An 18820-nucleotide genomic window follows, 5' to 3' on the forward strand; every position below is an offset into this window, starting at 1 on the left:
TCCCATCAGTGACAATATACAGCAATATCGCACTGCTACTTGTGTAATATTCCTCATTTATATTTATATATATGTTTATATTTATATATATATATATATATATTTATATACATGTCACTCCGCTACTCACCCGTTTGCACTGGCTGCCAGTTGCTGCTCGCATCAAATTCAAAGCTCTGATGTTTGCTTACAAAGCGACCTCTGGCTTTGCTCCTTCGTATCTGCTCTCACTTCTGCAGATATATGTGCCCTCCAGAAACTTGCGTTCTGTGAATGAACGTCGCCTCGTTGTTCCATCCCTAAGAGGGGAGAAATCACTTTCCCGAACTCTCACATTCAATCTGCCCAGCTGGTGGAATGAATTCCCTAACTACATCAGAACAGCAGTCATTTGCTGTCTTCAAGAAACGACTAAAAACTCAACTGTTTAGTCTCCACTTTCCTTCCTAATCTTAACTGCCTCTCTGGCTATACCACTAACTGTACTCTCTCTCACAAAAAAAAAAAAAATAATAAAAAAATAAAATTTTTACTACTTTTTAGACTTTACACACCTGAAACTTGTCTAGAGCACTTGTTCACTGCTGCTCTTATAGTTGTGTAAACTGCTTCCTTGTCCTCATTTGTAAGTCACTTTGGATAAAAGCGTCTGCTAAATGACTAAATGTAAATGTAAATATATATATATATATTTAATAAAGAAAATATTGCTAATGCAAACTTAATATAAATAATTTTTTCTTGCTTTAAGAATGTTTGTGTTTATTTATAAATTTTTTTATAATAAAATAATTTTTAAAACAAAACTATTTAAGACTAATTACAGGGTTTATACAGTCATGGAAACCTGGAAATGTCATGGAATTTTGACAAGGCATTTACCAGGCCTGGAAAAGTTTTGGAAAAACAGAGAAACCCACAAAGTTTTGGAAAAGTCATGGAAATTAGTTTAACAAATATCTGAATAGTTGAATTAGGGCTGTGCGATATAGGAAAAATCTGACATCAACACGGCATAGTCTTCATTGTATATTATTTAATCTTTATTAAACTTACAAAAAATGTATTGTGGCCGAATGTTTTAAAATTTGAAAAATTGAAATGTTGAAATGTTTACACAGTCCTAGGCCTCAAAGGGACAGTTTATTCAAAGATTAAAATTTACTCACCATTTACTCACCCTTCACTTGTTTCAATACTATAGGAGTTATTAAATTATATTCTTTAAAAAAAATGAAAACTCATAATTTTTTGAAACAAGTGAAGGTTGTAATGAAAATGGTAAGTAATTTTTGGGTGAACTCTCGCTTTAAAAATGCATGCAGATGATAAACTTTTACTCCATTATGATTAAACTCTATATTAAACTATAATCTCAACATTGCACATCCTGCGATGTGACTATTTTGGATGCACACATTGCGATATCGATGCTGAAACGATATATTGTGCAGCCCTAACTTAAATATAGGTTAGTTGTCTTTACTTTTTTTCTGTCCTTGGCCAAAAACTTACATTGTTAGTGCTGTGTTAGCATTATTAAAATCCATTTTACATAGATGGAAAAACAAATTTAAACAAAATAGATTGTTGTGTGTTCTATGATATGCTGTAATAATATGAACGTCATTGTTTTTCTTATTATTTACCATGTATTTGTAGACATTACATGAAACATTACGTCATGAAAATGTACTTGAAAGTTCTGGAAAAGTCTTGGGGAAAAGTTATGGAATTTTAGTTGTAAAAATTTGTATAAACCCTGTAATTTAAAAAAAAAAAAACTTTGGGGGAGTAAAAAAGTAGTTCTTTCAAGAATATAGATGGAAAAATAGTTGCACACATTCATCTTGCCTATTGACAAACAAACAAATCGAAGACAAACAAGCAGAATCAATCAGAATCTTTCATCTCACTGACTGTGATCTGCTTACATGGTTTGCAGGGACTCAGTTCTGTTCTGTTTCTGGAAGGAACTTTATGATTTTTAGCCAATTTAATTTTGTAAAGAGTTTAATATTCGTTAGAACATCTCATTTTCCTTCTGCAGAAGAAAGCTTAAATGAGGGTGAGAAAAAAGGTTTGATATTTTTGTTATATATATATATATATATAAAAGTTTCTTATCACAAAGTGTTACTCTGTTTCTATTTTTCAGTCAGCTTACTGGTGAAGGCAGTTGGATGGCCTCTCAGTGGACGCTGATGAATAAATGATTGATCAGCCAGTAAGAACACAAGTTCAGAGGTTCAGCTGTATACATATTCCTATTCAGAACACACTGTCACAATGGAGATGATCCTGCATCAGGCCTCCATCACTCCACATTAGACCCACACCATACTCTAAGGGCTACTGCCTGCTCGTTAACACCCTCATTAATTACCCAAATAGATTAGGACTGATTGCTTTGAAGACAATGTGTTTTTCCCCCAGACTAGCATTGTGTGTCTTTGGGGTTGATTTCCCAAGCTGATTAGCAGGGAGCCGAGAGAAATGGCTTTATGATAAGCATCTCTCTCCTCACCACCCTCCATTACTCCCATCACATTTCTGTCTATCAAACCCCTCGACGCTCCTAATCCTTTCCACGCCGGCTGAAAATGGGTACATCTCTCACAATAGCTCAACGTGCTCCGGGCGATACCCAATGAGAAAGCGTAGGAGCTGTTGTGTGAGGTAAAGTTGAAGCTATCGTTGGGCATCTGTGCGCTCGCCCAGATGCTGGCACACAATGAGGATGGAGGATGTAAATCATTATGATGTCGTTTAGCCAGATAATCCCAGCCATGTCCAAATGACGATAATGACGATAATCCGTCAGGGTTGGATTTCTTTTCATCCCTCCTCATGGCTTGTGACTGTTTGATTGGAGACTGTAACTAAAAGAAGTATCACTCAATAGGCTGGTGGGATCGATCCAAAGAAGAAGAAAAAACTGTCATTTATACTAACCTAGGCTCCTTGGTGAATATGGGATTCTAAAGAAAGAAGATTAGAGATGTATTGATACTGGTTTCGGGCCTGTACCCATGAAAACACACCAATATCAAAGACAGATCAATACACACAATACACACAAAGGCTTCAGCAGCAGGAACACAATGTCAGGGTCAGCAGTGCGGAAATACTTCAGAATTAATAACAACAACTAGGAATTGGTGCAAAATTTAAGTGCCACTTAAATGCCTAAACACACATTATCGCTACACTGCAAAAATATCTAAATATGTCTAAATATCTAAAAATTCTTAAATCAAGGAGAATTTTCTTGACAAGTAAAAAATATTTTCTTGTTTTTGGAAATAATATGCTAAAATGTTCGTCTTGTTTCTAGTCAAAAAATCTCAAAAATTTTAACTCAAGAAGCATTTTCTAGACATGCAATGCAAATTGTCTTGTTTTAAGAAAAATAATGCCAAACTTAAGGTAGTTTTTGCTGAAAATAAGCCAATGGGGTAAACAAAATTATCTTTTGTCAGAAGGAACAAGATTATTTTGCTTGCCGCATTGGCAGATGTAGTTGCTGCGTTGATGGGCTGTCAGAATGATCGAGAACATTATTTTCTCACATGAAAGTTTAATTTATTTAAAATAATTTAATCAAAATAATTTATTTAACTGAGTTATTACTTGTAAATAATAACTCAGCTACAGTACTCAGCTTCGAGTGGCTAGTGTTTCTCGCTATGTTTACCAACCTTAAAAGTTTATTTTCTATTAAAAGCCAAAAATACATTTTTAAGGTTAGTAAACGTAATTATTGTGGAAGACTCTTCCCTTTACATGGTTCCTTTAAGTTACCTCTGTCTGGTAGATGGTATAAAGTCCCTTTAGCAAAAAAGGTTAAGTATGAGAAGACATTTATTCCCACTGCCATTGGTTTTTAAAATATGATTTTTTAAAAATAATTGTGTGTGTATTTATGTTTTGTTGTTGTGTGTGAACCTACTGTGTGTCTAAAGACAATTTTCTAACCCCTGTGCGAAAGACAGTAAAGTTTATTGAATTGAATTAAAACTGCCACATCCCCCAAAAAAAGTACTGACATCATATCAATGAGTACAAGAAAAAAAGTATCAGTACTTGTGTTTAGTCTTTAAAAAATAATATTGATTCATCTTCAAAATTAGCAGAAATATTTGCAGTGTTGTTTATAATTCCCTGCATTATTTAAGGCATAGTTTGTTCAAAAACTTATAAATTTACTCATTATTTATACTGACCCTCAATTGAAACTTGTAACCATTCACTTCCGCTGTAGGTAGGTTACAGGTCAATGGTTACAGGTTTCCAACATCATCTTTTGTGTTCAATGGAAGAAAGAGACTTAAACAGATTTTAACAAGTGGAGGGTAAATAAATGATGACACAATTTTCAGTTTTGGGTGAATTATGCATTTAAGTACTTTTACAGTGCAGTAGCTCTTAATCAGTTAGTTGGAAGAGCACTGTGAATGTGCTGACTAAATAAATATGAGACTCTTATACCGAGGTGTTCTCAGGTCCTAAAATCTGTACCTAACCCAAATCACTTCTTAGCTGAACATGACGTCAATAAATTTGTAAAAGAAAAAACAAATCTGTCACAGACTAGATAAAATTAGACCCAGAGTCTGACTCTGCGTTTATTGTCAAACCCTACTAGACCTGAAATTCCTGCTGACTGATTTGGCTACAACTCAATCACTTCCATTAATTAATTTATTAATGATTGTTTTTTATTATTGTCTGCCTAATGGATAGACGTTATATCTGATATGGGCTTTCAATTGTGATAGGTGGAGTTGAAAAATAAGCGTTCATTCACCTAATGAATCGTAGATTTGCTAGAGTTGTCTGCGACATTATTTACCTTATCTCCACCCGCAGGGGTTCCACTAAAAAAAGCTACAGGAACAAACAGCATTATGAAGCAATTTCCTGATGGATCTCATATCTGTATGATTGATTTCTGCATGCGAAATTTGAAACATTTCTTTTTCTGTACCCACATCACTGTAACCTACATCCTATTACTTTAATGCTTCATTTCCACTGAGCGGTACAATTTTACTTTGGTACAGTATGGTTCAGTATGGGTCAGCCGGAACAGGCTTGTGTTTGCACTGGCAGCAGTACTCTTAATGCTAGCCATGGTAGCTAGAAAGTGGCAACCAGCATCACGCTTGCTCAAAGAAGAAATCCAATATGAGTTGTAAACCATTTGAAATCTTCTGAAGTCTTTTAGAAACATGTGTGAGAAGCAAGGTCAAGTGCAAGTAGCTTTTCATTCATAATCTTGTCTTCCATCGAACTTAATTATGATCTATTATAGTAAAACATATTGTTAACATATTGTTCATAGCATTTAATATTTTATGTGGATGTTCCTACAATAAGAGCAAGTAAAATTTTTGGACATATACAAAGAGTTGATTCTGTAAACCCATACTCTCAAACATGGTGTTCATGACGAGAGCTTTCTTCTACAATTGGCATCAGCAATAGTTGACTATCAGATGATGAGCATGGGATGGTAATGTTTTTAGATGTTGTGGGGTCTCATTACAGGCTTTTGTGAATACATAAAAGAAAGATCTCTGTCCATAACAGTTTTTAAAAGCCGGTAATGGCAGACATCCATTTGTTGCAGATCTGGTGGAACGATCAGTCCTTGTGTTAAGTTTTGGTACCAAAGCACAAAGGGCTGGTGAAGTAGCACTATTTAAAGTTTGATAGTAGAGTTTAAGCCCTGTCTTCATAATGTAATTTTGAAATAGTAATTTCAATATTAATAGTTATTTTTCTTTTTCTTTTCATCAAAGGATCCTAAAAGTTTAATGATCACAGTTTACGCAAAAAATATATAGTTGGAGAAAAGTTTTTTTTTAATGTGATTATAATTATTAACGACACTGCAGATCAGCATATTATAATGGTTTCTGAAGGGTAATGTGAAAAGTGGAGTAATGAAACATTTTTATTTCATTATTTCACAATTTTACAGTTATACTCTGTTTAAAATCATATAAATGCAGCCTTGAGTTTCATCTTAAAAAAATCATACTCATTTCAAACTTGGGACCGGTAATGTACTTCTATAAAAAATACAATTATAAATCCTCCAAGGTGGATGTACAGATTTGCAGTGGATAAATGAAATGTCTGATTCAGAATTTGACAGAGACTAATTTGATGATTCATTCCTGTGAAAAGCTTGTCTGGCTGTGTGTCACGTTCAGCTCCTGGATGTGAGAGTGGAGGATTGATTTGATGTGCGATTAACAGCATACAGTAAATGTCCTGTCTGGACCGCTGATCTACAGAGGTCAGGCCCGCTGTGAGCATTACGCCAGAATAGAGGAAATGAGTTCTTTTGAACTTGTTCCCCCTGATTTCTATTTGCCATTTTCTCTCTTTTCATCCCTTCCCCTCTTGTCTGTCTAATCAGTCTTGTATCACATGGAGACAAAGAAGTGGGAATGTGACTGAAAATTAAACTTCAACATTTGAGCGTTTACATGCTGCTGGGATGGCCAATCTTCCCAGAGGCACTTTGTCAGCCTTTCAGGTTAGCTTGCGACTGCTTGTGCCTGTATAATAACCAGATGACATGGAGAAAGAAAAAAAAAAACACCCTTGATTATTCTCCAATTTATGTCGGCCGTCTATCGAAACCCCGCCAAGGGCACATTATGGCAAAAATGGATGGAAAATTGAACTTGAAATTCATACTCCTGTCCTCGGCTTCCGAAATTTTCATGTGACCACATGTTAGGTCATTGTGCTTTGAGTTGAGCAGGCTACACTTATTTCATGTAAGCCTGTTTTCACGAGGACATTTCAATGATAAAGAATGGATTGCATAAGAAAATCAAAGAACTGCGTCAACAGACTAATTGAGGGAAAACTGCAAGTAACCCAAACAAATCTGCTATTTCCTGCACTGTCCTATACTTATTTTACCTGTGAAAAGAATTATTTAAATAACTAAACGTGTGTGTGTGTGCGTGCGTGCGTGCGTGCGTGCGTGCGTGCATGTGTGTGTACATATATAATGTATATATATATATATATATATGTGCCAAAAAAATTTGATTATCGAAGGAAAGTCCATTTATTTCAATAATTTATTTTAAAAAGTGAAACTTGTGTGTTATATTAGTTCACTACACACAAAGTGAAATATTTCAAGGCTTCGTTTGTTTCAATCCTAATGATTATGGATTAAAGAAAAAACAATTAGAATATTTCTTGTGACCAATAAAAAAGGATCTTAAACTTTGGCCTTCTGAAAAGTGTGTTAATGTACTGTGTTATGTCCTCAGTACTTTGTTGGGTTACTTTTTGCTCTAATTACAGCATCAAGACGGTGTGGCATGGAGGCGATCAGCCTTTGACACAGTTGAGGCGTTATGGTAGCCCAAGTTGTTTGATATCAGACTTCAGCTTGTCTGCACTTCGGGGTCTCTGTTCCTTCATCTTCCTCTTGACAATAGCCCATAGATTTTCAATGGGGTCAGATGAGTATCCTGGCCAATTAAGAACCGGGATACCATGGTCCTTAAACCAGGTACTGGTAGCTTTGGCACTGTGTGAAGATCCCAAATGCTGCTGGAAAATAAAATCATCCTCTCCAAAAAGCTTGTCGGCAGCAGGAGGGATGAAATGCTCTAAAATGTCCTGGTAGAGAGCTAGAACTGCACGATTAATTATATTGTGATCACGATATAACATATTTGTGGATATTTTATGGATGGTACTGCATCACAAGCATGACTGCGTCTAGATTACAAGTGTTTTTTTCCTAAGGAATATAGTGTGGATCAGGTAGCCTTTGCCCCTGTTCAGTCTAAACTTCCCAAGGTAACACAACAAACCTCTTTTACCACCTTAAAAGCCATCCCAAAGTGGCTGCCATTAGTGGGTTAATGAGCTCAGGAGAATTCTGCTTTGCGTTTTTCTATGCATTACTAACATCACTAAACCAGATAACATTTGTTTTATAAGTTAACCAAATATTCGCAGAGATTCAGCAGTTTTTTTCTGACGCATTTGCCAGTCATGTAGGCCGAAGACACTGTATCCAATTGTTTCAATGAAAAAAAAGTCATTGTGGCCCTGTTCATGCAGGTATTCAGGTTCGTTTTCATCAAGAAAAGAAAATGTAATTAGGTTTCAGATCAATTAACTCAATTTATAAAAGGCTAGCCTATTTTATGCATTAAATATTGAAATAGATAACTAATTTCCTTTATTTTCGATTAGACCATGCACTTTATTCTGATTTACAGTTTTAATACATGCTTTTTTTTAAATAACATTCGTTTAACAAATATTTTAGCACATTGAATGTAATTAAATTGCCTGTCTTTTGATTAAAAACTTTATGCAAAGGATCAGGAATTGATTGCGCACACAAGAAAAAAACAATCATCCTACACATGCATTGCGCTCATGCCACGTTTTTGAGGATAAATTCGCGTCTGAGTGCTGCTTTGAATGGAATAAAATTATTTTAAAAACTCATTAAAGACTATACACATAAAATAAAGCAGTCACAAAGGTGTATCTTTTGGAAATGCTGCTTTCGGTTTTAAAAGAGTCAAGCAGATGTTAAAAAAATCTAAATTGCAGAAGAGACATGACAGAAATTTTGCAAAAAGAAAAGATTAAACATATTGGTACTGTTAAAAGAACATTCTACTTTAACATATTCTTTCGACTCCAATACAACAGCTAAGATTATGAATGACGGAGTGTAAAGCCGTCTCTCATGCGTGCTTCAGCAGCGCATCCACCTGTTTATGAATGAGGAGGCGGAGAGAATACGCTGTTTAGTTCCACCTCAAGGTATTAAAATAAAAACTAACATCGAACTGCTCATCACGCTCAAAAAGTTAAACTAAAATGCACAACTCTTGTTGGTTGCACCCGGGATGCCCACTGAACCTAACATGCCATTCTATTAATTAGATATCTGTGAAGTAGGCCTATGTGAACCAACCGCAGATGCTTTGTCATTTTGGTTGCGCCACTTTGCTTTACAACTTAATCGTTTATTACAATAATTACTTATTAATAATTACACATAATTAATAATTATACAATAATTAGGTTTGCCATCGTTCTTCACAACATGTAGCCACTCTTTTGAGCACATCTTGCGGTCCATCTCTAAAAATATTTAGATTATTATTGAGAGTGCTCTCCAGTGGCGAAGTTCCGTGGAGAGTAGCGAGTGAAAAAAATGTGCATGCAGAAATTGGATAAGAGGAATCAAAATTTAAACTATATAACAAGTATCGGATTCTTATCTTATTTTTGTGGCTGTGAAGTTTAATAATTTGTATGTTATCGTGCAGCCCTAAATAGAGCTGCGCTGACTGTGGACTTGATAAAAGACAATAGACCTACACCAGCAAATGACATGGCTCCCCAAACCATCACTGATTGTGAAAACTTCACACTGGACTTTAAGCAGCTTGACTTTTATCTCTCCCCCCTCTTCCTCCAGACTCTGGGATCTTGATTTCCAAATGAAATACAAAATTTGCATTCATCTGAAAAGAGGACTTGGGACCACTGAGCAACAGACCAGTACTTTTTTCTTTAGCCCAACACAGACACTTCTAACATTGTTTTTGGTTTAGGAGTGGCTTGACATATGGAATTCTACAGCTGTAGCCCATGTCATGCAGACGTCTATATGTCGTGGTTCTTGATGCTCTGATACCAGCCTCAGTCACCCTTGCTTGACAATCCTCTCAAGGCTTCGGTCATATTTGTGCACCTTTTCCAGCCACATTTTTCCTTTCCTTTTAACACTCTATTAATATACTTCGATATTGCACTCTGTGAGCATCCAGTTTCTTTTGCAATTGCCCTTTAAGGCTTTTTCTCGTTATAGAGTGTTCCAATGATGGTCTTCTGCACAACCGTCAAGTCAGAAGTCTTCCCCATGATTCTGAAGCCTACTAAGCAAGACTGAGACAATTTCAAGACTTTGCATTAATTAGCAGATTAGATTGAGACAGGGAGCCTACAGTGTTGAACTTTGGCATGATAATCAAATTTTGTGAAATACTGGATTGTTTTTTTTTTTCATCTTTATTCATTCAAATTGAATCAAATGAAGGCTTGAAATATTTCACTTTGTGTGTAGTGAACTAATATAACACACAAATTTCACTTATGAAACAACTTATTGAAACAAATGGACTTTGCCTTGATGTTCAAATTTTTTGGCAAATACCTGTATATAGTGGGTATGAAGTATTCAGGCATTTGCTAAAATCATTGAAGTTCTTTATTTTTCCTCAATGTGCACACATATCATCCCATATTGACAGAAAAACACAGTATTTTTGACTTTTTTGCAAATTTATTAAAAAAGAAAAACTGAAATATCACATGGTACTAAGTATTCAGATCATTTTCTCTGCATTTAGTAGAAGCACCCATTTCATCTAATACAGTCATGAGTCTTTTTAGGATAGATGCAGATGCAGAAGTTTTTTACTCCTGGATTTGGGGATCCTCTGCCATTACCCCTTGCAGATCCTCTCCAGTTTTGTCAGGTTGTATGGTTAATGTTGGTGGACAGCCATTTTAGGTTCCTCCAGAGATGCTTCGGGTTTAAGTCAGGACTCTGGCTGGGCCATTCAAGAACAGTCACAGTTGAAGCCACTCCTTTATTATTTTAGCTGTGTGCTTAGTGTTAATATATATATATATATATATATATATATATATATATATATATATATATATATATATATATATATATATATATATATATATATATATATATATATCAGCATATAAATGTATCTCAGCATACAAATAATGATATAATAATCAGTAAAAAAAACTGTGGTGTGTGAAAATGTACATTTTAGTGTCTATTCATCTATTCATCTATCATTTCTAAGAAGTAATATTTACAGAGAGATAGATGCTTACACAAAGTTTTCTACTCATTTTTCACATAAAATGCCTTTAATACACTTATTTCTGTCACTTCCTCCAGACTCCTTTGTGACTTTTGATCTGGACCACAATTATTTTGTGACCATCCTGTACTTTCTTTCTCAGTATTAATAGTGTACACTTGTAACCATTTCAGCTGGACTCCCTCTCAGCCTGCAGATTTATATCCTTCTTCTCTGTGTTAAAAGGCTGTTTACTGGAGAGAGTATATGCCAGAAGTCAAGCAGGAGAGCAATGGGGTGAGATGAATTAATGTACAAACTGTGTAGCACATCGCATAGAGAATGTTAGGTCATTGGCTCATTGTAAATGCAGCATTGGCCAGCGCTGACCTTGGCACGGACCAACAAATCCACTGTAAGCCCAGCATTATCAACAAAACCAACACAATGCAACTTGATTGAGTCTACTTTCTGACCTTCCTTCAGTAACCAGTGTAAATGCAGTACACCACCAGCAGCACCAAAAAATGACCTAATAACTCTACTGAGAGTCAATGTTGTGCAAATGTAATCGAGCGCTTGTGTGTGTTCTGTACAGAGGGCACACTTTTTAGTGGGCACTTACCAAAGCCAGCACTCAGAAATTAATTTCTCATCGATCTGTCTCTGTACTTGGAAAAGAGAGCTTAAATTGCCCTTGGAGGAAGTGATTAGCTTGATCGTGTAGAGTAGTGGACCTCCGAATAAGCGTTGCTTGTTTCGAAATTATCTTGAGTGAAACTGAAAAAGATGCTTTAACTGTTTTGCATCCTAAATGTATAGAGCAGCATTGGGTTTAATCTGTTGCAAAGTAAAGTTACTGTAATTAAATTACTTTTCTATTGAAAAAAAAATCTAAGTAAGGCATTGCTGTTAATTTTTAGGTCATTTAAAGGAGACCTATTATGCAAAAATCAAATCAATGTGTAGCAAGAGTCTGTGAATATAGCTTCTAGTAGTAAAAATGCATTAGTTTTATTTTCTATAATCACACTTTATAAAAACAGTCTGCTGAAACACTAATCTTTTGTATGTGTAATCAGATGGGGAAAGCCTTGCCCATAAGTGCCGATCTCTCCCTCATAAGCATAGGACATTATTCTTGTTTTTGAATCTGCCACTATACTGACACACAGGCATTTCAAGAGTTTGCAGATATTGCTTGACACTATTAGCAGGTTTGGTATGCGGCCCTGGGAAAGTACCCTGAGCTCTGAGATAATTGAGCCCAGGGCTCCCGCCTGGTCAATTAGCATGTAAGGGGGTCCAAGATCAGGTAGGTCTTGAGAGTTCCCCTTGGTAAAAAAATAGGAGGAGATGGGGTGAAAGGGAGGATTCTTCCAAAATGAAGATAATGCAGTATGGTGAAATAGGTCTATTTATTGTCTATTTATACTTGGATGAATCTGATTGGATTATTACTATTTACTAGGGATGTGACGAGATCTCGGGCTACGAGATCTCGCGATACTAAATCGTAACAAGATTTCTCGTCGAGGTGAAAAGTTGTCTGGTGAGTTGTAATGGTATGATGGAGCGTGGGGGTGAATTTAGCACTGAAGATTGGAGGAAGGATTGGATCAGAACCGCACATCAAGTGCTTTGCACACACCTGACAGGCTGGCCTCGGAGTTGCACGTCACTCATTTGGGGTGGGTGAGTGTGACGTAACCGATTTTTTTTTCTTCAAGAGTTGTGTAAGATTGGGTTTTAAAACCACAGCGGTTCGAACTGTAGTTCTGCCGAATGGGCAGTATTAATAGCTATAAATGTGGGAGAGCATTGATATTATGTGATTGTATTGTATTGCGATATGGAACAGTTAAGTGTTGATGTTAAATCAAAAGGAATTAACAAATACTTGAAAATGAGATGATTTAATGACAATAATTCTCTATGGTTACAACTGAATTAGTTACAAAATAACTGTATAAAATTATCAAATATGAAATGATAAAACATATGATATAAATTGTACCCAGCGTAAATGTAAAATTAAAGTGACCAGAGGTAGAAGGAGAGACACAGGTGGAGGGAGAGAGAGACAAAGAGAGCAGGCCCAGAAGTTAGCCTGATTGCAGTAGAGTCAGAGAAGATAGACTCCAGAGAAGGAGAGGAGAAAAGCAGACCAGGAAAAGACAGGTCAGGAAAAGAAAAGAGACAGAGCAGTGTTTTACCACCTATTTTGTATCTTTCTTGACCATGTGACTAAAGCCCAAATGTTGAGACATTCAAACTGACCAATCAACATGTGACCACATCGTAAAACCCCCAAAGTCCACATACCAGGCCCTGATCTTATCAGTATCTGCCTTTGGAGCCAGTATGGACCTTCTTGAGTCAAAAATACATGTTTTGTCATGTAAACAAACGCATATAATAATTTAGCCTCTTAAAGTTGCCACGTCCAAAAGTAGTCCCTTTATTTTTCAACTTAAAAAAAAACGTTTTTTTCAGCTTTTTCGGTTTTGCCTTATAGCAATTTTTATATAAAATTGTAATGTTATGTATATGTATTTATTTGATTTTTATTTTATATTACGCCTCCCTTGGATGGGTGTTGAGAATTTGCAAGCCTGCTAAAACACTTTAAACAAATGCATTTGGTTTGTCCGGTGTAATTGTGATGTCCATGTCATATAAACAATAAATAAAATATTAGTTATAAATAAAGTTTTGTGAAAAGTTTTATTGAGATGTATTGTTGGTGATTAGATGTGTGTTGGATGAATTGGGTAAAGGCAAATGAAGACCTGTTTACAATGATTTAAGACCTACAATACAATATTCAAAATTCTGTGAATTTAAGGCCTAAAATTTTGATTTTGAAATTTAAGACATTTTAAGACTTTTTAAGACCCTGCGGACACCCTGTTAGGAATTGTGTTGTTTCAACTCATTGTAAGTGAGTAGCTTGAACAAGCACCAAAAGTAATTTTTTAGTGTCTGACATGCTCATCTAGGATTATTAGGGCTTAAGTTACTTTTCAGACAAAGTAATTTGAACAGAATTTTAATTATGCGATTAGTAGTTAGTTATTTATTACTTTTTTGAAGTAACTTACCCAACGCTGCCCTAGAGTTATAAAGAGACCGTATTTGACAGCCTGCCGCATGCTTTGTCCTATTTATGTGTTCAAAGTGGTGCCGAATGTAGCTTCTAGCACAGTCGCCGGTCTTACAATGTGATTGATGTCTATTTCAAGCCACATGTTTCTGTTCTCACACACAGGGTGAGGACGTTTCCAAAGGAGTCGACTTCGCTGGGACGAGACACCGTGCGGGCTCTTATGTATTATGCCCTGAAAGTATGGAGTGACATCGCGCCTCTCAACTTTCATGAGGTGGCGGGGAATGAGGCAGACATTCAGATTGACTTCACCAAAGCAGACCATAATGACGGATACCCTTTTGATGGGCCCGGCGGCACAGTGGCACATGCCTTCTTTCCTGGAGAGAGATTCACAGCTGGAGACACACACTTTGATGATGATGAAGCCTGGACATTCAGAGCACCAGGTAAGACGGCAAGAGAATGGATGAATGATTGAGTCGGAGTTTTTTGCTTTTTTATTTTGTTTTCGTTATTTCTTTCTTTGTTTGCTTTATAAAAGTCAGTGGTCTCTTGTGTGTATACACTATGGGTGTGCATCTCAGAATTGAGACCAATGTGATATACATATCTCGATGCAGGGCCAACAATAAAATATATTAAAGATTCATATGCAACTACTTTGTTGAAATGATTCAAACCTATTATAATGTGGTACAATATTATTTAGATTCTGTTGAAACACTAGGGGCGACAAGGTGGCTCAGTGGTTAGCACCAGTTGGCATTTCTGTGTGGAGTATTCTCTCCGTGTTGGCGTGGGTGTCCTTCGGGTGGTCCGGTTTCAAAGACATGCGCTATAGGTGAATTGAATAAGCTAAATTGGTCGTAGTGTATGTGTGTGAATGCAGGAGTGTATGGGTGTTTCCCAGTAGTGGGTTGCAGCTGGAAGGGCATCCGCTGTATAAAACTGCTGGATAAGTTCATTCCACTTTGGCGATCCCTGATTAATAACGGAATAAGCCAAAGGAAAATGAATGAATGAATGAATCACATAGGCTACTATTATAGTCATGCAGATTTTCTGTTTGGTTTTATGACAGATTTACTTATTGTAATTTGCTAATCAAATAGCAGAACATGTAAACATTACAAACTAAAACTGCTCTTTAATACAATAAAAAAAGAAAAGGATTTAAAAAAAAGTGAAATAAAAGAAAAAAGTACAATATTTCAATTAATTTTACTATTTGCTGTTGTGGATCAATTGATTGATGGACTCAGGTCTTCGTAGTGTTGTGTTATGTGGTCACGCAGCATGACAGAACATGCCTGAGCTAACACTGGAGACACTAGAGAAAATAATCTACATACAAAATATTGGTCAGATTATTGGTCACTTCTAAAAAATAAAAGCATGGTGCATGAATCCTTTTTTACAGATGCAGATATGTTAGGCGGTGGCACAGTGGGTAGTAGTGATGGGTCATTTTTGAACGTTTCGTTTATTTTGAAATGAAATCTTTTGTATGGCTCGAGAACGATGAGTCGTCTCGGAGTGATTCACAATTGTGCAGGTGCAGCAGAAGATTAGTTCCTTCTTCGAGTCTTCTATCAGGTTTGAGTCGTTCATTCATCACGTGTAAGACAGAAGCCAGTCATATGCATTTAGAGATTTGATTTGTTCATTTCTCGAGTATTCGGGTTTGAGTCATACTAAAACATTACATACGGACAAAGCTGTAAATGTGCGTACGCAGTAAAAAATTCAGATGTATGAAACACTGCCCCTAATAAATATGGTAATGACTCTACTTTGGCAAAACCAAACGAAAAAGCAAGCAAGAAGAGAAACTTCACATAACCCTAACAAAAGAAAAAAAATAGAGTGGAAGAGCTTAGCTGACACTGTAAATGCAGTGGCGTCTGAACATCGCACTGTGAACAAATAAAAAAAAAGGAAATGGTTCCTTGTAAAGGTGCAGGTTAAGAGGAGAACAGCGGCGCACCGCCAAAGTGTGGACCGAATAGGCGGGGGAACGGGATGCTGAACTAACACCCTTTGAGGAGAGAGTTGCCTCAATTGTGGGCAACACTTTACTGTCTGTAGTAGTATTCGTGTCTGTGGGAGACACAGGTGTATTAGAGGAACATTTTGTTAGAGCAGTATAGCAGCACCCCTCCGCTCTTATCAAGGCAACGCCACCGGCATTTCAGCTGCCCAATCGCCCGCTGACCGAGTGCGAGAATGGGCATCATTGTATCTGTGCTCCTGGTCAGTTTGTGGGTTGTTAAGGGGGTTAATAGCCATGTCTTTAATGGATAACCGCAGTCTCTTGATATGCAGTTAAATAATTACGCTCAATAAAATAATATAAAAAAATAACTTGGCTGGAAAAATATCTTTAAATACATCACTCACCAATAAACCACCCATCGCTAACCCTGCCGCCTTGAGGCCTCCTCGCTGTCTCTCTTTCCAAAATTGTACCCAACTCAGCACAGAGCTGAGGAGTTTGCATATTCTCCCCGTGTTCGCGTAGGTTTCCCCCGAGTGCTCCGGTTTCCCCTACAAGTCCAAAGACATGCGCTATAGATGAATTGGGTAGGCTAAATTGGCCATAGTGTATGTGTGTGAATGAGTGTGCGTAGATGTTTCCCAGTAAAGGGTTGCAGCTGGAAGGGCATCCGCTGCGTAAAACATATGCTGGATAAGTTGTTGGTTCATTCCGCTGTAGCGACCCCTGGTTAATAAAGGAACTAAGCTGAAAAGAAAATGAATGAATGAATATGTTAGGCACGATGAATCATGATTTAAATGTAAACCGATGAAGAGTTTTTAATTTTATGCATTGCATTAACTTTTTTACAGATGCACCAAGCAAATCTGGGAATCTTCCCATCCTTAACATACAACCGCATAAAATATATATTTTTATGCTCATCAAGCCTGCGTTTATTTACAAAAGAATAATAAATGTGTAAATATTAGCAATTAAAATAATATTAGGAATTACACAATAAAAAAAGTTTGAACTATTTCAAAATGCAATTTATTATTTTTTTCCAATGACTCCAGTCATTAGTGGCGCTTTATTTGTTGGAAATCAAAATATTTTCGCCAAACATTGATTTCTTCAACTTAAAGCTCTTTATAAGATAAAAAATTGCCATTGAGTTGACTAAAAATGAACGTAAACGTGTGGAAACTATTTCATTCTAATAAAATTTCAGTATGCTACTGTAGTTATGTATTTGAGTCAAATATCATTTTTGTTTTATTCAGTAAAATACTGATGACTTCCCAATTTTTAAAAATATTATCATTTAAAACTTTTTTTTGTACAAAAAGGTACCATTTTCCATATTTATTATCATACAGCCCAATTCCATAAGCAAAACTACATCAATCTATAGGGATGCCAAATCACTGTAAAAAATCACTGACAGGCAGAGATTGTCTCTGATTGGCCAAGGGTCTGACAGGCTAAAAAGAAGAGCTGCTGTCTAGAACTGTCACAGAGGCAGGTGTGATTTCTCCTGACACTTTTTTTTTCCAATAACGCCTGTCAAGTAATAGAGACATTTTGTGTGCAGTATTCCAAAACAGCACCCGGAGCCCAATAACCAGTGTGAAATCAACAGATGCCGCTTCCTATCTCAGTTCCTCACTCTTCACTCATGGGCCCTAACCTGACTCAACCACCTCCAATGCGCTCCTCCTCAAAAACCAAAGGTGCACATGTTTGCCGAGAGCTACACTACCCACAGTGCTGATAATTAGCATTATCCCAACCTGCGCAGTGAGCGAACCCTGATGGGATTGGTTCAAACGACCCTTTGCATCCCTGTTTGGCCCTCTTGTGGCTGCAGGCCATATGCTCACGGACAGCCGTAGAGTCTGCCCCAATTAAACCCCCCGTCAGACGAGCAGCTGTTTGCTTGGGCCTTTTGGCAGGTGTGGATGTAATATGAAGGATTGAATGCAGAGAAATAGGGAGGGAAAAACCCTGCTCAAAAAATCACCAGCCTTTCAGCACCCACTTACACCGTCTCGCTTGCACACACAGCTGAGCGTCATCCTCCCCTGCTCCGTCTCTTAGCACCACTTCACCTCTTTGTGTGTGTCCAACTGACCCTTCACCGAAACACTGCCGTTTGCATGTTTTCGCTTCATTAGCCGTCCATCTAATGACCACCTGCACCTGGACCTCCCATATGGTCATCAATTATTCCTGACTCGTCATCAGCGGACATTATTCAGCACAGGCTGTTGTAGCAAACCCAAGATTTCTACTTTGGCCAAAAACTAGCTAATTTATAGTGTTATTTTTGGCTTTCCGTCTGGCCTTTGAGACTGAGAAATGAGGCTTTTTTTTTTTTAGAGATGCACCAATCAGCTGGCTAGAAATCAGGAGCCAGACAGTTTCTCCTTTATAGACCATTTCAATGTGACGTCATTGGCCCATGAACATTTCATGCTTGTTATCAAACTATTTCATAACTGTAACAAGAGGCAGTTCAGTCAGCTATAATAACATCCTAACAGCTATCATAACATTATTTATCAACATGTGGCTCTTTTTGGATTTTTGGAAGCTATAGAAATTAAATGTACAACAGGAAATACACTGAGACCGTTGTGTTTGTTTATATCCCTCAAAATGGTCTATAGGTTTTATTTCTACCAGACTATTTACTGGACTTGCACACAGAATCCATTCCAATTGTTTTACATTACAAAGTCTGTAATCACAGCATAGGCATTTCAGGTATGGCCTTACAAATTTAACAAACATTGACCTTCGCTCATT

At 36.8% G+C, this 18820-nt stretch overlaps 1 protein-coding gene across 1 annotated transcript in view; it reads left to right on the top strand.

Moving 5' to 3' along the window:
* mmp17a (matrix metallopeptidase 17a) overlaps nucleotides 1-18820 on the top strand; it is a 166074-nt gene that overhangs the window by 96422 nt on the left and 50832 nt on the right. The window contains exon 4 of the mRNA XM_056446307.1: nucleotides 14188-14474. Coding sequence (XP_056302282.1) covers nucleotides 14188-14474 — 287 coding nt within the window. The remainder of the gene's footprint in view (nucleotides 1-14187; nucleotides 14475-18820) is intronic.

This window comes from Danio aesculapii, chromosome 21, assembly GCF_903798145.1.
Source record: "Danio aesculapii chromosome 21, fDanAes4.1, whole genome shotgun sequence".
Lineage (NCBI taxonomy): Eukaryota > Metazoa > Chordata > Actinopteri > Cypriniformes > Danionidae > Danio > Danio aesculapii.